At 44.7% G+C, this 24,895-nt stretch overlaps 1 protein-coding gene across 1 annotated transcript in view; it reads left to right on the top strand.

Moving 5' to 3' along the window:
- Positions 1 to 798: 798 nt before the first annotated feature.
- The window catches only part of PDE11A (phosphodiesterase 11A), a gene marked incomplete at both ends in the record, with an annotated part of 323,910 nt that continues 299,813 nt past the window's right edge, over positions 799 to 24,895 (top strand). The window contains one exon of the mRNA XM_080927937.1: positions 799 to 1,710. Coding sequence (XP_080784063.1) covers positions 799 to 1,710 — 912 coding nt within the window. The remainder of the gene's footprint in view (positions 1,711 to 24,895) is intronic.

The raw sequence follows: 24,895 nt of genomic DNA, 5'->3' as shown, positions 1-24,895 counted from the left end.
TGATTAATATGTATTGCACGCCCACGGAGTGCTAGGCAGTCCGAGAAACCGTGTAAACTAGAAGTACAGTCTCATCCCAGAAAAAGAAAACTCGGGCTGACTCTGGGGACCTTCATTTCTTCGGAGCGCACTTTGGGTTCTGAGCCTCACAAATCAATATTTCTCAGTACTTGGACTCCCACTGGGCTCCCCAGGGCCTTCTGGAAAGCTGAAGGATTGGGTGGGGGGGGCAGTGTAGGGCGGGCCAGGGTGGTGAGCCTGGAAGGGCGGGGGAAGGGGGCACCTAGGTGCGTTCCCCACTCGGCGCTGCGCAGAGACTCTTCCAGGAACCGCCCGGCACCCTGGGCGGTGGACTTTGGCTGCAGTGCGCCGGGTCTGCTCCTCCCCTCCGATCCCCGGCAGTCTCGGAGCTTCACTCCGGGGCGTGTCCTGCGTACCTCCGGCTCACAGTGGTCCACTCAGCCGACTCCAGCGGCGGCGGAGCGACGGCTGCGGGAGCCGGAGCAGAGGTGGCGCGAGCTGCCCGGGGAAGCAGCAGTGGCCGCGGCAGGCACCTGTGCGGAGCAGGAGGAACAGGGGTAGGGTGGGTGGCAGCCGCCGCTCTGAGCCACGGAAGGAGCAGGTATCTCTCAGCTGGGATCCTGCTGTTCCTTTCAACCTCCGGTTGGCTGGTCGGGAGGTAGTACCGAGCTGGGGACACGGGTGTGGGCGAACATGTGCTGCAGCAACTAGAGGCCTCGGGACAGGTTAACGTGTGAGTCCCAGAGTAGAGAGGCGAAACAAGGGGTACCCTGGACCATGGCATCCTCCCGCCTGGACTTCGGGGAGGTGGAAACTTTCCTGGACAGACACCCAGAGTTGTTTGAAGATTACTTGATGCGAAAAGGAAAGCAGGAGTTGGTGGACAAGTGGTTACAAAGGCACAGCTCGGGACAGGGGGCTTCAGGCCCGGGGCCGGCCCTGGCTGGCGCTAGCGGCTTGGCTCAGAGCAGCGCCAGAGGCAGCACTGGCATAGGTGGGGGTGCAGGACCCCAGGGTTCTGCCGACGGCCATCCCACGCCCGGTGGTGGGCAAAATACTGGGGTTCCCTTGAGTCCCAGTTGGGCCAGTGGCAGCCGGGGCGATGGCAGCCTGCAGCGGAGAGCTTCGCAGAAGGAGCTGAGGAAGAGCTTTGCCCGTTCCAAAGCCATCCATGTGAACAGGACCTACGATGAACAGGTGACCTGCCGGGCCCAGGAGCCCCTGAGCAGTGTCCGGCGGAGAGCCCTGCTCAGAAAGGCCAGCTCTCTGCCCCCCACCACAGCCCACATTCTCAGTGCCCTGCTGGAATCGAGGGTGAATCTCCCTCAGTACCCCCCTACGGCCATCGACTACAAATGCCACCTCAAAAAGCACAACGAGCGCCAGTTTTTCCTGGAACTGGTCAAGGACATCTCCAATGACCTTGACCTCACCAGCCTAAGCTACAAGATCCTCATCTTTGTCTGTCTCATGGTGGACGCTGACCGTTGCTCTCTCTTCTTGGTGGAAGGAGCAGCTGCTGGCAAGAAGACTTTGGTCTCCAAGTTTTTCGATGTGCATGCAGGAACCCCACTGCTCCCCTGCAGTAGCACAGAGAACTCAAATGAGGTGCAGGTCCCCTGGGGCAAAGGTATCATTGGCTATGTCGGGGAGCATGGAGAAACTGTCAATATTCCTGATGCCTACCAGGTAGGACTCTGCTTGTCCTTGGGTCCCCAAGCCCACTGGCTTGGCAGCCATGCCCTTTCTCATCCTTTGACAACCAGGACTACTTTTATTTGGACCCTTAGCAGATTTTGCTATTTAAGTTCTTCCTGGAGTTTTGTTAGCATGTTATATGGTCGTTGATGGAATGGTGCTTTCCAACACAGTGGCTTATGGGAAATCCGTATATCACTCAATAACACCACGTGTATTTCTGTCACAACAGTAGCCTTAGGATGTCTGGGTGGTTTTAGAATGGATCTGTGAACTGCTAGAAAGAGGAGTAACCTCCAGAAACTCAGTATTATGATGAAGAAAATGGGTATAATGTGTCTCTGGCGTCCGTGGGGGATGGAGATGGAGAGGTGGGTGGGGGAGCGAGGGTGGGAAATGATGATTTTCCTGATGTCATTCAAGGTTAGAAGGTGAACAGAGCATTTAACTACACGCTTGATCCCTACCGTTTCTCTAGCTGAAGTCTGCATGAGTTTTGAGGCAGGGAAGACCGGACCTCCAACCCGTTCCGGTCTTCTTCATACCTGCTTCAATGCAGTTTAGAGAGGTGGGACAAAGAGAGGGACTGGCATTTCCAAGCTTGGGTACAGCGGGAACCAAGTAGAGGTTTAGTTTGCAAAATGCCCCCATTGGTATATTCTTAGCAACTGCCAAGGCAATAGACTCAGTGGAAAGCAAGCCTAGCAGGTTGTCTGGTTTTCCCGTCTTTTCCTTTTGTCAGTGATTTGGACCTGATATTGGATCCTGGGTCTGAAAGGCAGTCAGCTTTCATTCCTTCAGTTCCTGAGTGGTTGAGCAGGCTGTGGCTTCCCCAGGGTTCGTGAGAACGGAAAGTTCTTACTTACCTGGGGTCATTTCACCACTGTATCTTGTCTCGGGGAGACACGTGCTTCTCTAGAGTTTGGGTGCTATTGTGCACAATAGCAAAAGTTGTGGGAAGGATATTTATTTTCTGTTCCATCTGAAAGGTTATAATTCTACACAGACCACCGAACAGAGCCTCCACCAAGTCTCATAGTTTTGTGAGACGTCTGTCAACATGCCCGTCTGGCAGTGAGCAATGCCTAGGAAAACAATCTGTTAACCTTTTGTTATTGGTTAGCTTTGCCACTCACAATATCCTTCTTATAGACTTCGATAAGCAACCTAAATATGATCTTTAATAAATGCACATTTCTCTGCAATCCTGGAAAGCCATGGGAAGAAATGAAAACATTTAATAATCGATTTGTCGAAGAGCCCATAAAATATCTGTGAAGATCACAAGTTCTTTCCTATTCTTCCTACAGTCCTGCTGTGTGCCCAAGCCCCAGATGTCCCTGCTGGGTGGGATGCTACCTGCAGAACCTCGGACAGTCCTCTTTGTCATTACCCTACGTTTCTTATTCATCCACAGTTGACCCCCCCCCCCTTCCATGGCTGTGTTTGTAGCTGTTCCCGTTGTGCTCATGACTTTCATTTGGTGTTGTTCAGATATGGCACTTTGTTCGAGGCTATAATTCGTGGCGTTCTCAGCCCTGTACCCGTCTTCTTGATCCCGAGAGCTGTGGCTGTTGTCGCGCGGGCAGAGCAAATCAGGTTTTCTGTGGCGGTGGCTTCCGGGGAGCTTGGCCTTTATTCTGCAGAGCAAGTGTAAAGCAGGTTTCTTTTTTGTACTTGGAAGCTGTCTTGGGAGGAAGAAGGTTTTCTCTTTCCCTTTTCCTCCAGGGCAGGAACAGTGGCTATAAATAAGACAGGTTTGTTGTAGTTATGATAGCAGGTGAGAGGCTCCAGGAAGATTGAGATTCTTGTCACTTTAGTTTCACTTGGTTTTGCTGAGAAGGTTGTTATTATTGTTGTTGTTGTTTAATTTACCGTAGTGTATTTAGAGTTTGCTGTGTTTTTTAATTAATTAATTAATTGTACACTGTCACTGTCTTCAGACACACCAGAAGAGGGCATCAGATCTTATTACAGATGGTTGTGAGCCACCATGTGGTTGCTGGGATTTGAACTCAGGACGTCTGGAAGAGCAGCTCTTAACCTCTAAGCCATCTCTCCAGCCCAACTATGGCTTTTTTTTTTTTTTTGTACTTATGTTACTCTCTGATTAAATTATTTTTCCTTTTGTTTTAATGCATTGTCATCATCATTAGTAGGGCCTAAACAGAATTACTTAATTTTACAGTCTCCATTTCTCATTCACAAAGCGGGAATGATACATCCGGCTAAGGTGACTATTCAAAAATGCTCGATGAGATGCTGTAGGGAAGCTCCCAAGGCAGAACTTGGCACATGGTGATTACTTAAGAAAAGGCAGCCACTTATGATGATGGTGCTGGTGGTGTCTGATTGGCCAGTGTTCTCTTTGCCTCTGTTCAACTGGTCCCTTATCTGAGAATGAGGTGTGAGCTCAGCACATTTTATCAGCTAATCTTTCCCTGAGCCAAGCTCCCCCTCAGGGTAACTGTTTTAGAATCAACATTAAGTCCAAAGACTATAGACAACCATACCTCTATTCTTTTTTTAAAAAAGGTTTATTTATTTACTCTATTTACAGTGTCCTGCCTACATATATGCCAGTGGACCAGAAGAGAGCACCAGATCTCATTACAGATGGTTGTGAGCCACCATGTGGGTGCTGGGAATTAAACTCAGCACCTCTGGAAGAGCAGACAGTACTCTTAACCTCAGAGCCATCTCTCCAGCCACCCATTCTTCTTAAGAGTCCCTTAAGTGTCACCGATGGCATGCCATCACATCCTAGCCTAGCAAAAGCCCCATGCTTTGTTCCTCAGCAACTTCTCCAGAGCTGGCCTGCTGCCGCCTCATTCTCCTAATCTAGCATTTCCCCACTCTTTCCCTCCTCTGCTCCTACATTATTCTCAGAGTGAAAATGGGAACTTCCAAATGTTTATCTTTTTAAAAAGTATATAAATATTGTATGGATGGGTGTTTGTGCATTGCATGTGTGCAGTACTCACAGAGGCCAGAAGAGGGCATCAGATACCCTGAATCAGGACTCAGAGATGGTTGTGATCTGCCTTGTGCATGATGAGAATTGATGAATTCTGGTCCTCCGGAAGGGCAGTGTTTTTAACTAACGAGTCATTTCCTCAGACCCACATCTGTCTTTTAATTATGTTGCATTAATTCTTATGTAGTAACCATCTTAAAGTCTCTATGTAAAAATATAACCACCTTCTTGATTCTTTATAAATCTGTATAGTTAAATGTGTGTCTTGCTCAGATTCAGTTAGTACCCTTTTCTTTTTCTTTGGGAGAGTGAAATTTTATCACACAGAGTTTCAGATTTTAATTATTGGGTAATTAGGCTAATGGTCTTAATCATTTGGGGGCTTCTTTGAGCAAGAACAGGCATTAAAGACACTTATGCAATTATGATAATGAATATTTCATCCTGAAGTCAAGGGTAGAATATTTAATGAGACAGTAAAGTTGAATAGGAGTTCGGCAGCAAAAATAAATCTCTTTTGCTTTCGCTATTTTGCATTACATTTCTTAATGGGTCCTAGAAAACAGGGTTGAAATTAGAAAAATAAAATAAATAATTGCAAATGGAAAAATACATTCCTTTCAGGTATCCAGTTTGATCGGAGTGACTGCAGTTTCCCTTTCTTCTCTGACAGTTATAGGTTATTAAACAGCCCACTTTAATATAGTAATGAATAAATTGCCCTGGAGACGTTGCAAAGAAGAGCACTTAAGTAACAGGTGCTCTCTTTGAGATTATCCCAAACACCCGGGATATAGCACTTTAGACATTAATAAAATGTGCAAGGTGAGTTTGTGTTGGTGTTGATAATGACGATACAGGTGTCTAATGGGCTTGGGTCTGAAAAGCAGCGGGCCGATTTGTCAGGTGACCCGAGAGGATGACGCAGGAGAGCTGCAGGTGTGCTAGGCTTTCAGAAGACCTGGTCTGTTTACACAACACTAATTCCACCAGGGGTGGGGGGCTTGGGGAGTCGGGGGGGGGGGTCGGTCAGGTCCAACAGGCATCCCGAGAGCCCGTTATACCTGTGGGTATAGAGGTAAGAGGTCACACTTCCTGCCTGTACCCCACCCCACCGGTGCCACAGTTAAGAGTTACAAACTCTTTACCAAACTATGTTCAAATGAGCTGGGTGGCGGCCCTTCTAGAGACAGTGGTGCTTGTGGTGGAAGATTCCCTGAAGAAGGTGCCCCCTCCCCCCTTAAAGGAAGGTCAGATTTCCTTGCTGGAGAGAATTTTGAGGCTAGCCGAAGTACAAAATTAGGTAGTACAAAAATGGTTTCAGAGAGAGAGAGAGAGAGAGAGAGAGAGAGAGAGGAATACAAACCAAGAATGTGTAGTGGTAAGGAGTGTTTTAACTCAGCTAAGAACAAGAACAAAAACCAAACAAAACAAAACAAAAAAACTGCACTGCAAAAGTGAGTTGAGGATCCGGGAAGGACCTTCAGCATCGATACGGAGTTACTGACAATAGGCCACCAGAGGCCTCTCGGCACCATCAAAATGGGTGACTGGGTGGTAGCGACAGAAAGGCTTGACGCTGTAAGAATAGCTAAGTATGCAATGACTGGCCTGGTGGGGCCATAGCGAACAACAGAACTAAAGCAGAGGCAGGGGGATTGGCTGCGGACAGTGGATGGGAGTTGTCCTGTAGGTGAGCATTTGGGTGACGGGGAGGTTAAGTCAGTGGGGATTCGGAGATGTGGAGAGGCGAACGGTTGTATCAGAACACAGGAAGCATCAGGCTGTGGTGGCCCAGGCCTGCCATTGCTCTAAGTTTGAGGCTACATGCTGCCTCTGAGGCCAGCCTGGGCTACAAAGGGGAACCCTTTCTCAAAAGAAAACAAAGCAAACAAGCAAATAGAACCCCAACCAGAGAAGAGGGACCAGATTAACAAAAAGTGTTCTATGCAGGGCCAGCATTGTCATTTGTGGCATTTAAGGCAAAATGATGGGCCTGAGAGGCAAACTCCCTTCTCCAGTCTGCCCTCCAGACCACAGCCGCCTCCAGACAGAAATCTCAAATGACTGCAACTTCGGGGCTGAGAAACTCTTTGTGTCTGGCCTGGGGTAGATGAGAGGCCCCTGGCTGACTTTCCTGCTCGATGCTCCGTGGTGCCTCCAGCTCAGGGTGGAGATGATCGTAATCTTGCTCTACCCTGACATGCTGTGGACCATGATGCTCTTCCCAACGCCACTCGAGCAAAGAGCTACAGCGGATGTGGCTTATGGGCTTCTCTCCATACAGATGACCAGGTTGCTGTGTCTATTTCCAAGGCAAAGGGGAGTCTAGATAGGGCTTTGGACAGCGGGGAAGCGAGGGTCAGGTGGCCAGGGAGGTGGGCCGGGAGGTGGGGCAGGAGCACAGAGAGAAGCCAAATCTCTGAACTCCTGGTTCAAACTTGGTTGTTCCATTGGACTTCACATTCAGAATAGATTCCAAGACCAAAGTGTTAAGAATATCTCACAGGGCAGTGGAGCAGCACCCGCCCCTCCTCCCACAGCTGTTCTGGCCACGGCGCTACCCCTGCCTGACTCTGAGTCATACTGAGTAGAAGAGGTTCAATTTTAGTCCAGCCCGGTGTCTATTGCGGTCTTTCGCGTGGCCCCAGCTTCATCCTAATTAAATTATGTACCATTTTCGATGCCTGAATAGGGCCTTTCTATTTTTGTGCCTTGCTTCCTTCCTGCCAGGGATACTTTCCCCCTCCATCTTTGCCCATCCAAATCCTACTCTGCCTTTCCATAATGCAAGAAGACACAGCCGATGACTTTTGCCAGAGAAGGGTTAGAAAACAGACCGGGAGCTACGTACTACAACGTATTTGAGGGTGCGGTATACCACAGTGGCATATTCATTGTGCATTAAATAATACTATACTAACATTTAGCAGTTTGTCTTCATATTTCCACCTGCTTTTAATCTCTATATTTACATCTAAAGTGTCAGCCTTAGAAGGAATTGATTTTAGGCATCTAGACAGCAGACAGATAAAAGTGCGTCTATCCCTAACAAGGTCACAGATGGCCCACGGTCTCATCGTTGAACTGTGAGGTTGACTTTAAAAAGGGGTGTTGACCCCGCTCCCATCCTCTACTATAAAGGAATTCCATGAATTTTTACTTTCAGCTCTGCACACAATGTTTTAAAAATTCCCCCGAGCCCACGGGCAAGTCCACTAGCCCAGAACGAGATTGATTTTTTGGGCCTGCAGGAGGAGACATTTCCTATCTCAGGCCACGCTTCCTGACAGACACACTATGATGGTGAAGATGAGGACAAACATCGCCCAGCCGCTTTGTCTGAGAGTGGAGCCTAGAGAAGCCCAGTTCCTCAGAACCCAGGCGAGGTGATTTAAGGTGAACCTGGCTTCCCTTCTTACCCCCAAAACGAAATGTTTACTAATCTGACCAATTTACTTTGGTTCTTGAGGTTTGGTCACCTGTTTATTTACAAGGCGCGCTCAACCTAGAAGCTATTTTTTCCCTGTTTAAGGTAGTATTCAGGAGGCATGCAAAGTTTGCTTCTCACATAGCTTTGCTCTGTCTTGCAGGGAAATCACCAAGACCCCTCTGTGCTTGTCTCTCTGGTTCCTTAGGTGCTGGGCGGTGATTGTGACCTGACCACACCACATTCTTTCCGGAAAGTAGGATGAGGGTCATTAAAAGGCAAATCTAACTGTGTTAAAGAAATAGTGGGATGGGTTTATAATATTCTGGGAGGAACTTAGGTTCTTTGGTCATTTATAGGCACTAGAGGCGAAATTTATTTATTTATGTTTTGGATGAAAATAGCAAAGGTTTCCTGGAACCCTAAGATGCGTGCTTGTTATAGTCCCGAGGGTTTCTTATTAACTGCTTAGTTCTGACAGAACGGCGGTTTCACATATTAATGAGACTTGCTCTTGATCACAAAATATAGGTTTGCAGGCATAGGATGAGGACATCTTTTTTCTTTCCTCACTTGAATAAAAATTACGGGAACAGGAGGAGTCACCTCCGTAGGGTATCTATTAACAATATGGATAAAAGGCAGCAGGAACCCCGCTGTTCGTAACAACCACCCCACTCGCCAGTGTACTGTGGACCAGAGATGAGCACTTAGCTAAGAATTCCATGTTCAGTCCTAACGGTGCTACATTTTATAGGGGGAAAGGCTGAAGTCTGGCCACGTTAAGAATTTGTTCAAAATGGCTCAGCTGACCATGGAGGGAGCCAGGATTCAAGTGGAGATCTGTGACCCACAGAGCCTCCATGCCCAGCCATTCCTGGAGCATTCTTTCCTGGCCACTAACTACTGGGTACCATTAACCCTGTCATTTGCTTGCCTAAGTTCTCTTGGAATTCCTGATGTAATAGCAGTACTGGGGAGTCTAAGGCACACCCTCAGTGACAGCCAGTCCATCCTTTCTCTCTCATCCCACCTCAACTACCCATCTGGCTGCCTCCTTCGAGTCTCTGCAATGACAGCATGCATCTGTTCCACTGCTAGTATCTAGCACTCTTGGTCGCTTGGCCTAAGTGAGCTTGTTCACGGGAGCCCTTTGAGATCTACATCAAGACGTCACTAACCCTGCAGTGGACCTGGCAGAGGTGCCTAGGGAACTGAGCAGCTGCCCCGTGCCTCTGCCTGGTGCTGGCCGGCTTATACGCCTCCAAATACCAAGTCCTGACTATTCAGGCAACATGGAAGATTAAGCTGGAAGCTCATCTCCCCAGCACATCTTTAAAGTATTTAGTCTCCATTTTGAAGGCTTAAATGGAAAGGCTTGTGAAGGCCTGAATAACTGGAGGGTTATATGATTTGCTTATCTACATCAATCAAGTGCTCCCTTCCTTGTTTTTTTTTTTCTTTTTAATTTTTTTCCTTTGAAGAGGCCATATAGACATCCTGTTATACACAGAATAGCCTAGCAGGGTGTAATGGCACACGCCTTCGATTTCAGCAGTAGGGAAACAGAGGTAGGAAGACCCCATGAGATTTTGAAACTAGCCTGTTCTATATAATGATTTTGAACTAACAGGGGCTACATAGTGAGACCCTGTCACAAACAAACAAACAAAGCAGCCAGCTGGACCCTAACCAAATAGATACTGGAAACCAGGAATATACCACTGAGAACCCCTATGCTGACACATGCTCTGCTTAGCTGGGATTTCTGCATTTCTCATGAAGCTTTTTGAAGGTGCTTGCAGTCCAAGGCCTTAAAAATCCTAGGGTTTTATTTTGTCTTGCTTTTCTTTGCAAATCCCTGACAGATGTGGGAGATCATATTGACCAGCCTTGTAATTATTATGTTTTTGAAGTGTTGACCTTTCAAATTTATTGATTATCAGTCATGTGCTTCATAGTTTCAAAAGGTCTCATAAATATTCAGTTTTCAGATGGTTGCATTTCCATGCTACTGAGTGTGAGTTGGTCTTATTAGCTGTCTGTGGACCAATTCCTGAGAACGTTCCTCTTTCCTTCTGTTACTTAGAGTTATGACCGATACATTGGGCTAGTTGCTAGCTCTCCACCTCTCTCCACCCCAGTACTGCCACCCCAAGAGCAGAGGGCAACTTCCAAAACCCAAAGACCACAACAGTTGTGAGGAGGGGCTGCCTAATCAGGGCTAGTGGCCTGGGAGTAGAGGGAAAGTACTTAGCCAGGGACAAGCCAAGTCTTTGAAGAGAGAGAGAGCCAGGGATACGGAACCCTCCTCACACCCTGTCCTCTTGCCAGTACCACACACTGGCTGGACTTGAGAAGGCTGAGTGGATGAAGGGAATCTGGCCCAGCAGCCAGCCTCCCGGCACAGAGCAGTGCAAAAGAAATTGGCAAGCACAGCTGGAGAGGGAAAACCATCAGGCCAGCCAAGATGCTCAGGGTGGTGATCTCACCAGGGCGGTGAGTGCAGAGACCGGGTCAGGGTGGCATCAACTCACAGAATGCCCCGATGCAACCCCAGTTGAACGCCCCCAGGACACTGCTTCTGCTTTGCCCCCACATAAAGGATATGGTCCACAGGGATGTGTTCTGCTCATCAGGAATAGTGTTCTCTGTTCCCGAAGAAACGCCAGGGTGGTCACAAATAATGACGAACAGTGATGGCTGTTGTTTTGTTGAGGAGACATTCCTCCTTTGACATTAGTTTCTGTAAGAGATTTCACAGTGCAACAGAGCAGGCTGTGGTCTTGAGACCAGGGAGCAGGGAGTGGGGCTGTGTTCCTGGTCTGCCATGTTTTTTAGTTATAACATATTTATGCTTTTTTCATACTTTTTTTCCTATGCTTTTTTTTAAAGCATTACTATGTTTCCTGACGTGTACACTTTACAGCATTTAATAAGTATCTAATTTAATACAGTATCTAATCATTAAATCATTACATTCTCATGAGATAATGAAAAAGCATTTTCAAAAGAAACACAAGGCCTAATTAATGTTTTTAAACATACTTTCCAGAGCCCACAGGCTCGCTCTGCCAAGGAACTTTCCTGTAAAAGGAAAATTTTCATCTAAAAAATATATATATCAACTTTATTTCCTGGGGTCTTCCTCCCTCCTCTCTCTCTGACTCTCGATTTTGTTTGTTTGTTTATTTGTTTGTTGTTGTTTTGTTTTCTGGTTTTGTTTTCCCCAGCCAGGGTCTGGCTATGCAGCCCACGCTAGGTTTAAGGTGTTTCTGCCTCAGCCTCCTCGGTCCTGGGATTAGAGGTGTATCACCAAATCCAGTTTGTTTTCTGTATTCTTGATATTCTGGTACTTGGGGCATCCTGGAAAGACTGTTTCTCCAAAGGCTAGCCAATTCTAAGATTTAGCCCCTCCCCCACAGGAGTGCCTTGGATATTCGGACCAAACAATTCAGAGCCTAGAGCTGTACACATTAATATTTTCCCAGCTGCCCCCAATCACCCATGATACCAGAGAGAAACAACTCCAGACAAGGCGCAGTTTCTGTGGCTGACAGGTTCTGAAGTTCCAACCCATAGTCACTGGACACTTTGCTTTGGCTTGAACTGAGCCAAACAGTATCATGGCTGCCGGTGCCTGTGGTGGAGGAAGCTACCTGCCTCATATTCCCACGAAGCAGGGAGTCGGGGAGAGATCACCGACAAGACAGACTCTCAGTCAATGGCCTGCTTTCTCTACTCAGGCCTCCCTCTCGCCGGAATACTGACTCAGCACTGAATTCATTATGTGCTAATCAGTTAATAAAGTTAGAGCTCCCACGAGCCAACCAGTTCTCACAGTTCCACCTGTGAACTGTTGCATTGCAGACCAAACCTTCAATACACACTTCTTCGGGGGACATTTCATTTTAATCCAAAAATTCACACCAGGGCTCGAACTGCTTCTCCGGCCCAGAGCCTACCAACATTGTTCAAGACTGCCATCCTAAGCCTACTTCTCCCATCTTTCCTCTTTGCCTATTCCTTCCCCCCAACCCCCCAATGAAAGCTCCTGCCATTTCTGCCTCTGTCCTCTTCTGCCAACTGACTGACTCACTCCTTTCTCATGTGACTTCCCAGCATGCTCTGCTTCTGGAGTCTATGGACCCAAACTTGTTCTCTCACAGTAATCATTTCTCTCTTTGTATCCTTCCACAGAAGAGGAAATCAGCACAGGATATGTTAATCCAGTACGGACTAACCGTGATGTCTTTTTAAAAAGGCAATGATTGTTTTAAAATGTAAAGTAAACCAGACGGATTAATTGAACATGAGATGGAGGGATTTACTGATCAGAATACATATTTGGCATTTGACAAACATAACTCTGTTGAACTTCTTTCTAGAATTGATCAATACGTTTATTTTTCTAGCACAGTATGTAGTTCTTAAAGTATGTGTTGGGTTTCTGTGCTGTACAATCTCCATATTAGATCTCCAGTATGACAATCTGCAGTTTTATTGGGGAGATCCTGAGTTTTAAAAAATGACATGACTTGGGTAAGTTCATTGGAAATTATATAAATGCTGGCAAGTGTCATTCAAAGGCAGAGGACCAAATTGCACCTCATGAAGTTCCAATAGTTTATGAGGATAGGAGAATCTGTGACACAGAGGGCATGTGTGTGTGAGTGTGTGTGTGTGTGTGTGAGTGTGTATGTGTGTGAGTGTGTATGTATGTGAATGTGTATGTATGTGAGTGTGTATGTGTGTGTATGTGTGTGTGTATGTGTGAGTATGTGTATGTGTGTGTGAATGTGTGTGTATGTGTGTGTGAGTGTGTGTGTATGTGTGTGTGAGTATGTATATGTGTGTGAGTGTGTATGTGTGGTATGTGTGTTGTATGTGTGTATGAGTATATGTGTATATGTGTGTGAGTGAGTATGTGTGAAAATTGACCTAAGGTCTTGGACACACTAGAAAAGTGCTATATCCATCAACCTCACACCCCCAGACCTTTGTTGTTTCAACATCTTAAGATGGTGGCATAGCCTTTCTGCTTCCGTCTCCTGAGGGTGGGGATTGCAGGCATGCACTACCATGTTGAGTTTCAGGGTTTATTTGACTTTAAATTCACTGGCCACCCATTAACAGGAGAGCTTTCTCTATGCTTTTTCCTTCTGTGCTTTCTTGGTGTTACTCTAATGGCTCCGCATTACCCGTTTTATGTTGTCTGTAGCAGTTTATCAGATTGCCAGAATGTTCTAACCTTTCCTTTTTTTTTTTCAATAAAAATCTTGATGGTATTCTTTTATCATTTGCATGGCTGTGTACAGTTTAATGACTGAATGGCTTTTATGGGTATTTTGCAACCTAATGTGCATGATTATGTATTTAAAGTTTAATATCGACTGTAATGGAGTTAAAGATTGTAGGCTTGGGATGGAGTTGCTAGGAAACCTTCTAGACTTTTATGCTTTTCTGCATATGGATTTCTGGAAAAGCGAGGCCATATCCCTCTGTTCCTGGAGTACACGGGGTTAGCCTCCTTGCCTTCCTCCTCTGTTTCTGGAGGACTGTGACCCATCTTCTTTTCAGTCCTGGTATGGAAAACACCTGGTGACCATGGCATATTCTCTTGCTCTAGTCCTAAGATTGCGTGGAGAACAGAGCAGCAGCTAGTAGCAGCAATGTATCCGGCCTTACCCACTGGGAGCAAAGAGAGAGAGAGCTTTGGAGAGCCCAGCCCAGAGCTGAGGTACCTCTCTTTGCTTCTCTGTGATCCATTTTTTAAAAAATGAATCAAGAGAGGACGATATGGTTGGTTCCACTATTGGCATTTGGGGGACTCCCTACTAATTCAAACTGGGAAGGCAGGAAAACATTTTATCCACCTCCGAGTTAGCCAAATTGAGATTCCACTGAGTTAAATGGCAGAAATGAAAGGTCATCTGGGAAAAAAGGAGCCACTAGCATCCTAAAAATGTTTCATATTTAAGGCCTTGGGTTTCTGGGGGAGGGAGAGCTGATTTCACTCTGTAGAGAGAGCTTCTAAAGAAGCAAGAAAAGGCATCTTAGTGTCTAGCATCGGCAGTACTAGTAATTTCATGTAGCAGCCTGGGGAGGCTGAGTCATTTGTTGAGAAGTTACATGGAAACGACAGTGCAAAGTTTCCCGAAAAATAAAAATGCAGTAGAAATGGATTCTGGCCGTCGGGTGAAGCCTGAATTTACCCCAGGCCACCTCTTCTCTACCATCTACTGATCTGATGACCCTCCTCCTAGGATGGAAATTTGACACTATGGGTGCCTGGTAGGTGGGATAAATGGAAACGCCTCCGGGATAACCTTTGTTTCAAGACTAACATCCAGTGTTATGTGGGTTAGAGTTTGCACAAGTCACCCTGTTCCACAGAGGCACATAACCCGCCAGAAGACATTATGCATTATACACAACACCTCAGCTAAGCACCCCAGTGTGTCTCGCCAGAGACACCATTGCTGTTCGGGAGTGAGTGAGTACTCCGTTGCTGTGAGTTCAGAGTGAACTTCATAGATCCGATAGTGTTCCGAAAGCGTCTTTGGCCTCTGCCCAGATGTTCTTGCTCACTTGTAGCAGGTTTAACAGCCTCCACATACTGTGAAATGTTCTCCAGAGACGAGGTTGGCCTCTAACCCACAGTCTCTGGGAACTAATGATGTGGGGAAATTTGGCAATAATGGGTACAGTTTTAAGACGCTGTTCATGGCTTGTAATGTAGCAATTCCAGGTCATCCTAAAATGATTTTACGGGTACAGATGCCAAGATTTTTATATATGAATATTTCTTATAGTGTATTAATAATAGTGTAAAGTTACCAACCAAAATATCTGACTAAAGGCTTGGCTAACTGGATTATGGTTCATCATAAAATGGAATATTTAATCCAAGGAAATCGCTTACAAATGCTACTCGGCGAACAAAGCAGATTAGAGAGTAATAGAATCTCAGTTTTCTTAGCAACAATAACAACAAAAGCTCAAAGGAAGTAGGTAATGGAAGCAGTCTTGAAGTAATCACGGTGGATTCGCTCCCACTATCCACGCCTTGCAAAGACTCAGTAAAAGCAAAAAGTCTGTCATAAAAGCTGGAAGCTGACAGGTCAAAACATGAACAGAGGTAATCTCAGAAGGGAGAGTCCAAGGAAAGCTTGTCTTTTTCTGTTCTGAACCCAAATTCAAACTCCACATTAATCGTTGCTTTCACATCATGCCTCCAGAGTGTCACACTGTGGTCACACGTGGGAGCTGGTTTCTTTCCCTGCGGGAGCTCATGCGCATGGCTGACGTGGAGGGAGTTCTTTCTAGGCGGCCTCCACATCTTCAACATAGAGCTGCCTTCCCTAGAGGGGGAGAGTGAAATGGAGGAGCGAGTGGGAGGAGTTTCCAGGCCAGGTCAGGGAGAGCACAAGCTCCCGGCTCCCATTTCATTTGTCGCCTGCACCTTTATCCCCGGTCGCTTTATTCCACACCAGTCCCAGTCTGTCCTGCTCAAAGTCTCAGGTCTACAAGCAGTGAGCTGACCTCTCCAGCAAGTCTCCTCCTTCTCCAGGGCAGCGCCTTCTGACCAGGGCCCCTAAATGCACTGTAGATAGGCAGTCCCCAAAGGGTGGGCGGGCTAGAGAGCCCGCCCAGAATCCCTTACTGGGCATGCGCAGCCACATAGGGATGATGACTTAGGACTTGATCCTCTCTCCACATCCACACCAGACCCCAGTTGGGAAAGGAAGCTAGCGCGGAACGCAGCTTCTTACTCTTGTCAATATACCCCTTTCAGGGTCTCAAGAAGAGTGATTTAGGGGTCATGGGATGGGGTACGATGCTGGATGTTGAACAGTATGCGGTCCCCTAATTGATTAGACTTTATATTCAAGGCATACATTCAAAAAAGAAAATTACTATAAATTTCAAGGAAATAATGGTAGAGCCTTGAACATCACAGTTTTGGGGGCACGGTGTGGTTGTGCTGGATACTGGCGTATAACCCAGGCTGATAGGACCGATGCTGTGGCTTTAAGTGTAAGCACGAATAACGCGAGCCCAGGAGATGCCCAGTGTGCCAAGATGCTCACCATGTGAGTCTGGTGACAGCTTCAGATACTGGAACTCATGTAGTGGTGCACAGAATGAACTCTCCAAGGTTATCCTTGTATGTTGTGGCATGTGCACCACTCCCACCATGTACACATAATAAATATAATAATAATAATAATAATAATAATAATAATAATAGCAATACATTTAAAAGAATGAAAGATTGGACTGGAAGGTTAATTGCTTTATTTTTTTTTGCTCACTCCCCGAGTGCTTCACTCAACTGACTCACACTCTTTTGGCTGTTGTCATTTAAGTTTTGGCTCATTACACTTTCTACTAAATTGTGAATTTATTAAAGGTATAGGCTATGGCTTTCCTGGCTTTGAAACACTCTGTGTTAGTATAGCACTTAACATGTGATTAACACACACACACTGAATACATTAGAAAACAGAACACAACTGTTTGGTTGGAATGTCAGCTTAGAACAAAGGCTTTAGGTAATGTCACTGAGCTAAACCAAGGGTCCTTTCATTTTCTAATGAAATGAAAGGCACAGGATGGGTACAGGGATACACTGGTCCAGCCTGGGAAAGTTAGAGAGAGGAAGGCACAGAGAGCAAATGTTTCCCGTGTTACCAGTGGAGGATAAAAGCAAGAAGCAGCTAATGAACTAACAAATTGGAGTGGAGCTTTTCATGCTTATTGATTTTTTTGCATTTTTATTGGATATTTTATGTATTTACATTTCAAATATTATCACTTTTTCCTATTTTCCCCTTCCCCACTCCCATCCTCCCCCTGCTTTTATGAGGTGCTTCCCCTCCCATCTACCCATTCCCACCTCATCACCCTGGCATTTCCCTACACTAGGGCATTGAGCCTTCATAGGACCAAGAGTTTCTCCTCCTATTGATGCCAGACAATGCCATCCTCTGCTACATATGTTGCTAGAGCCATGGGTCTCTCCATGTGTACTCTTTGGTTGGTGGTTTACTCCCTGGGAGCTTTTTGGGGGTGTTGGTTGGTTGTTGTTCTTCCTATGGGGTGGCAAACCCCTTCAGCTCCTTCAGTCCTTTCTCCAACTTTTCCATTGGGGTCTGATGGTTAGCTGTAAGCATCTTAATTTATATCAGTAAGGCTCTGGCAGAGTCTCTAAAGAGACATCCATATCAGGTTCCTGTTAGCAAGTACTTCTTGGCATCAGCAATATTGTCTGGGTTTGGTGTCTGTATATGGGCTGGATCCCCAGGTGGGGCAGTCTCTGGATGGCCTTTCCTTCAGTCTCTGCTCCTCTATTTGTCCCTGTATTTCCTTCCTCAGTATTTTGTTCCCCCTTCTAAGAAGGACTGAAGCATACACACTTTGGTCTTCCTTCTTCTTGAGCTTCATAAGGTCTGTGAATTATATCTTGGGTATTCTGAACTTTTGGGCTAATATCTACTTATCAGTGAGTGCATACCACATATGTTCTTTTGTGGCTGAGTTACCTCACTCAGGATATTTTCTAGTTCCATCCATTTGCCTGGGAATTTCATGAAGTCATTGTTTTTAATAGCTGAGTAGTACTCCATTGTGTAAATGTACCACATTTTCTGTATCCATTCTTCTGTTGAAGGACATCTGGCTTCTTTCCAACTTCTGGCTGCTATAAACATGGTGAAGCATGTGTCCTTGTTATATGTTGGAGCATCTTTTGGGTATATGCCCAGGAGTGGTATAGCTGGGTCCTCAGGTAGTACCATGTCCAGTTTTTTTAGGAATCGCCAGACTCCTTTCCAGAGTGGTTTTACCAGTTTGCAATCCCACCAACAGTGAAGGAGTGCTCTTCTTTCTCCACATCCTCACTAGCATCTGCTGTCCCCTGCATTTTTGATCTTAGCCATTCTGACTGGTGTGAGGTGGAATCTCAGGGTTGTTGATTTGCATTTTCCTGATGACTAGGGATGTTGAGCATTTCTTTAGGTACTTCTCAGCCATTCAATATTCCTCAGTTGAGAATTCTTGTTTAGCTTTCTACCCCAATTTTTTAAGTAGGGTTATTTGGTTCCCTGGAGTCTAACTTCTTGAGTTCTCTGTATATATTACCGATTAGCCCTCTATTGGATGTAGGTTTTGTAAAGATCTTTTCCCAATCTGTTGGTTGGCTATTTGTCTATTGACAGTGTCCTTTGCCTTACAGAAGCTTTGCAATTTTATTTAAACCAGAGTGCTGATACTTTTCAGACGAAGGAGAATGATTCCCTGGAGAAAATATGGTAAGTCTGATAGAGAGATCATTGGTTCAGGGCAGTAATTCAAGCCAGATTAAAGTGTATAGAGAGCCTTTGGGGATCAGTCCTTTGGGAACAGCAAATGCAAGCCCCTCCCACTTCCACCATCTCTGGGAAGCACTTATGGCTCTCCCATCTGTACTTTGTGTTCAGGAAACACTCTCCAAAACGCCACACTACTTTTTCTGACACCGGAGGGAGCCGACGGCCTCACCCTTGCTTGTCAAGTCCCATCAGCTTCTTGGCATGTTTTCAGTTGTCCGTCATTGCCTAAGGACCACTCAACATGTGGGAAGGATAAAGCTCTTCGAGAGTCATCAGTGGTCAGCTTGGTTAAGCAGCTTAATGACATTTCAAAGATGCTCCGCCGCTCAAGGGCATGGAAGGTGGATACACACATCCACCACACACACCCCAGAGTACTTGTAGCTGCAGGCTCTCAGCCCCCACCCCCTTTAGTCTCCTCATCGCCCTCTGCCAGATGCTGTTCTTTTTGCCAATATCCCCACTCCTCTGGGTTTTTTTGGTTAGGGTTCCCCAGCTTCTCTCTTTTCCACCCATCACCCCTATTTTGCCTGTCTTTCTGTATTTCCTCCTTGTCTTCTCAATCTTTCTGACATTATGGACAGCGTAAAACAGATATAACATTTAAGTAAGGATTCACACCCAGTTTTTTAATTTCAAAATCAAAGTGTAAATCTCATAGGCTCCCCTGCAGAAAGCCGTATCTTTTACTACTATGTGGCTAGTGACTGGACCTTCTTTTCCATTTTATAGTCAGGTACATGGGATATTTGTCTTCCTTTTTAAGTACACAGAATTTAATTAGATTCTAAACTGTTGCCCCATGTGGTTCTTGGTTGTAATGTGTTTCCTGTGGGTCAGTGTCTTGTACTATAAAAGGGACTTTGCTTCCTAAGAACGTTCTAAGAACAAATGACAGGAACAGTGTCATTTAAATACTTGATAGACAACACCCAGTTTAATTAAAACGAGGACAGCGATAGACAATTCTCTTTTGACACTGTCAGCAGCATACAGGTTGCCATGCCACCAACAGGCTAAATGTTGTTTGGGGAGGTCTTGCCTCTGTTAACCCTACGCTGCTGGTGGTCAGTGTCCCATGCAGGGGAGTGTCCCCATTCTTCAGTATATAAAAGGAAATACTTTCTGTGTTCCTGAATGAATCAGGATGCATGTGGGATTTAATCACCTCTGTTGTGATTATAGTCTTTCTCTTTTGATGTCTTAACACCTTATAAAACATGCTTCTTCATTTGTGAAATTCAGCCTCAGTTTGCTTCTGTTCTCCTGTGACAGTCCATCGGAGGAAAAGGCTGTAGAAGCTAGGTAGCTATGTTTCTGAGAGCTGACATTTTCTCTTAAAATTCTGCTATCTGGTTCTTTCTTTTTTCATGATTCCTAGCCAAACTTGATCACCCCACTTTAGGGAAGATATATTTTGTTCCTCGGTAAAGGAACCCATTCATTACAGATGCTTTGTAATTGCTAAAGCACGGGCCATATTGTCCACATACCAAATGGAAATACTTAAATAAATAAACAAACACCAAGCCACTCTCTTTACTTGACCCTTTCCTTGCGGAGTTGCCCCTTTTAATAAACTACTGTATCTGAGGAGAAATAGCAAAAATATCAAAAATAAATAGCAAAAATATAATACTTATTAATTATTGCTACAGTAGAAATGCCATTTAGCCCATTTTAATGTTCTCTTTGCAGAAATTCTATCTACATAATACCTAAATGGTACATTTAATAGGAAAAAAATGGGGTAGCACAGGGTTCTAGAGTCATAAACAGACTGTTTGTCACTCCCACTTTCAGACTTAGACAAGATCTAGTAAATAGCTTTTGTTTTTTTTTTCTTCTCTGAAAAAAATGAGCTGCCATATTTCATTTCAGCTGCTATTACAAAATGCCTAAGACCATGTAAATACATGAAGAATAGGATTTACTTCAGAGTTCTATATGCTATAGGTGGTCCTGGACATGATGTGGGCATTCAGAGAGGTCCTCCTTGCTAGAGCATGATGTGGTAGAAAGTATCCTCATGGTGAGTCAGAGAGGATGACATCATAAGGCTTCACCTTTATGATGTCATCTAACCTGATTATCTCCTGAAGGCCTTGCCTTCAAAGGTCATCTACATGTATTTGGGGATTCCGTTTCTAATACAAACCTTTGAGGGAAGATATCCAAACCCAGAGCAGAATGCACATGAGTCACCAAAGTATCATATTATAATGAGTGGAGCAGACACTGGCATGTGCAGTACATTTACAGGAACGTGTAACATTCACTTTCTGAATTAGACAGCTATTGTTATTAGATAGCCAGGTCCAGACGGTGTTAAATACCCAAAGTGCCCCTACATGATGGCATTGAGACAGTGTAGAGTTTGCTTCTTGCAAGGGGGTCTGGCTCCTGAGAAGGAAGGGCAGTAAAGAAGGGTGGTCTACACAGTCTTCCCAGTCCTTACTTGGGTAATGAATGGCCCAGCCTTCTTGGGGAGGATCAGGGAGTGGGTCCCATGGTCAGAGAGGTTACAGAACCTATTGTGGGATCCAGATAAGAATTTCTTTTTTCATTGACAGCATACCTCCTGACAAACATTCATCAGGACACACAGAATTATCTTCCCCACCCACTCCACAACAGATTACTTCCTGTCTCATCTTCCACAGCATCAGAGGTCAAGGCTAAAGAACAGGCATCATCTTGAAGTCATCTTTCATTCCCTCCCTGTGTGAGCCCTGTCACCATGTCCTTCTGATTCACTCTAAACAAACCTCAGAGCTGCCCATCTTTCTCCATTTCTATACAAGACGGTTGTGGAGAATCACAGTGAGCTCAGGCCTCGACCAGCTTCCACCCTGTTGGAACTGCCCGCTAACAGGCTTGTGTAATCTCACTGTTTGCCATACCCAAAGGCATCCATGTGAGGCACTGGGCGATATTAAGCTGCCCTCATGTGTGGCAGTGGGAAGGAGGGTCACACCAGCTCCTCCGAGGGGTCAGCTTATCTAGTTGCTTTTCTTCTGAGAGCAGCAGAGCTGTTGGCAGAGAGAACACACATCTGGGCGACTCTGTACTCGCACTCATAGAAATGCCAGCAAATGGCTTTTCTTCCGTTTGCCTCGTGATCTTCATACGCAGCACAGGAGAACTCAGAAAACAGCTTCTAGGACTTTTCCACCGAGAGAGGAAAAACCTCTACAAAATGTTTCTGTCCAAGAGTTTTGAATGAGTCGCTTTGTAGAAAGCTATGTTTAGTATGGAGTGAGTCTTGTGCCTGAACTGCTCGTTGAGTGACTAGAGAATCCTTTAAAGGGTCACAGATGAGGTTGGGGGACAGTCACTGGATTGTAAGTGAAGACAAGGTCACTTGAAATGAAGGGTTAGTTCAAATGAAGAGTTATGTCTTTATCTATCATTGGGACAGCGGGTGGGAGGCAATTCCTTGGTACTGACATTTCATACTATCTAAAAGAAAACAGATGATTTTGGTTCAAGTCTCCCACAGGGCGAAGGTCTCAGCTAGATTAGTGGAGTGTTTGTCTTGGATGTACAAAGCTCTGGGCTCAGTCTCCAGTACCACATAAACCAGGCATATTGATACTCGTAACTAGTCCGACTTCATGCTTGTAGGTGAGGCAGGAGGACCAGAAGTTCAAGGTCATCCTTAGCATAGTACCTTGGGACCAGCCGAAGCTAGTAGAACCTGTCTAGAAAACCACAAGTGCTATCAAAACTACATGGAGCAAGAACATGAAATTGACAGAATGATACTTTGAGAGGGTGGGTGGGAGCCTAGGAAGGAAATTGAAAATGGATATGATTGAAATTTTATACATTTTATACTTGTATGAAATAATAAATTAAGAAAAACTCAAGCCCATGGGAATAAGACAGAATCTATACATTAGACTTGTGAGCAAACAATACCCACTTCCAACTAAAACCTTCAAAGTCTACAACTATATTGTTGTGGCTTAGCTCTCACTTCATGCTCCTTCGTCTGTGAACAGTCTCCACACATCTCCAAGAGCTCGTCAGCAATGAACAAGTTAATTATCTATTAACACTAAGAGTAATCAATTGATCACTTGGTGAGCGCAATACAGGCATCCAAGAGCAGTTCACTGACCGAGGAACCCTGTGAGGGAACCCAAGATGGCCCAGATACCCCAGATTTCCCTAGAGCAACTCACATTAAAATTGATCTGCCTAATTTGAAAGAGGCAGCTGGCCCATGAGACATCTTGCCTTCGAATGGTATGATCTTATGGGTCTGGTGTCTTCCTTCCACTTGGCACTCAAGATACTTGTAAGTCACCAAGGAGGCCTTGATGGCTACTACAGAGAGCTGAGCACCTTCTCCACATTGAATTTCTGTAAATTAGATGCTAAGTTTCAGTTTTGCTCTAGTTTGTAAAGTTTATAACACCTCCCCCCACCCACACACCAAGTACTCCCTAAGTGAATAGAATTCAACCTTATGAAGCCACAAGAAAATAATTCTGTTGATTAGATTTCACAGGAATCTGTAATGAATGCCATCTAGAATCTGTTCTCGAAACCCACATCATTAACACTGAGTGGGCAGCAATTATCTGAAAAGATATCCTGTTTAAAGTGTTTGGGACAAAGGAACTTGAGACCACATCTCTACAATATTACTCCTTAATGTCCCAGATGGCAAAAACAAAATGAAACAAACAAAATAAATAACAATAACAAAACACACAGCAACCCCCTCCCCAAAACACTCAGAGGTAATAATAGCTTATGCCACGTATTGTCTTAAGCATTTATATTAACTCATATCTCATAGCAGCTTTATGAAAGAGTTGTTACCAAAATTGATGATTGGATAGTTTGTTTCATTTGTTTTTGTTTTTGCCTTCTGGGGGATCAACAAGTCACATTAACTTAAGAAAGTCAAGTCGCTCTCTTATGGTTATATAAAGTTATGAAATTGGAGTGCCAGGGTTTGAACCCAGACTAAAAGTTAAATCCAGGGCCTTGTGAATGGTAGGCAAGCATTCTACCACCCAAGACACAACTTCAGTCCCAATATGTGATCTTAACATTATGATTTGCTGTCTTTGCTGTGGTTTGTGAACAATAATCAATGATCAATGGCCCATTCAACATTTTTCTCAATGTCCTTCACCAAAGCTGTGAGACAACTTTGACAAGGACCTATCAATGACGTTGATAGAAAACCTGTTCTAACTATGTAATTTTAGATTTTGCAATCCTCCAGTCTCAACTTCTGAGTGCTGGGAGTACAGACATATTGAATCTCTGCTTTTTATTTTGAATGTGGTTTTGGATCTGAACATCCCTTTGTGGATTGTGTAATTTTTTAAAAAAATCTATCATCTCAACCTATTCTTTCTTGTATGAAAGGTGAAAATATCATCCTCATCAAGCATGAGGAGAAACCAAGGCTTGGAGAAGGTAGATAGCCCAGAATTTTGCAACCGAAGAGAAGTAGACCAGGGACCCAGAACTTGAGAATTCAGGCGTGTGAAGCATGTTTGTAATTCTCAAGAGCTCCCTAGGTGAAAATGAAGTGAAACATTTACTTAGGGGATTGATTATACCAGCAAACCATATTCTATATGGGCATAACTATGTGATCCGTATAAACACATAGACTTAATCAGAAAAATATCTACACATTATGTTTTGTGAAAATAAAGTTTGTCTTTCAGATTATCTTTCTTTGGTTATCATTTCTATGAGATAAAGTATGTATGTTAAAAAGATATTTACATTTCATTATGTACCCAATCTTCAAGCTTTCAGGGAGCATATTATTATTTTTTATTAGAAAATAATTATTATAGTTTTCCTTCAGCATTAAATAACATATCTAATTACATACAAAAAAATTAAAAGGAGTTGCCCTGTTTAGAATAGTTATTAGCATCTCTGGTTGTGACACTGGAGAGAGACCAGGGGTCAGTTCTCTGATATGGATGCAAGCTGGCGTTTTTCTGTTAGTGATGAAATTGGGATATACTGAAGGGCTTGAGGCAGGAGAATCATTGATTTGAGGCCAGCCTGGACTACATAATTTCTTTGACATCGGTTGGGTGCACAGGTGAAGCCAGGCAAGTAGAGTCAACAGGTGGTTAGCCAGGAACTGGGCATATGTACACACTCATCTCCTGTCTACGTATCTCCTTCTGCATATCTCTGTCTTTCAGCCATGTCTCTCTCTCATGTATATGTGTATATGTATGTGTGTGTGTGTGTGTGGTGTGTTTGTATGTGTGTGATGTGTATATGTTTGTATGTTGTGTGTATGTGTGTGTGCATGTGTGTGTATACATTTGTGTATGTGTGTGTGTGTATGCATGTGTGTAGTGTAAACAAATACATATACACATATCTGAGTAT

This window comes from Micromys minutus, assembly GCF_963924665.1.
Source record: "Micromys minutus genome assembly, chromosome: 13".
NCBI lineage: Eukaryota > Metazoa > Chordata > Mammalia > Rodentia > Muridae > Micromys > Micromys minutus.
This window is presented reverse-complemented; position numbering and strand designations above follow the sequence as displayed.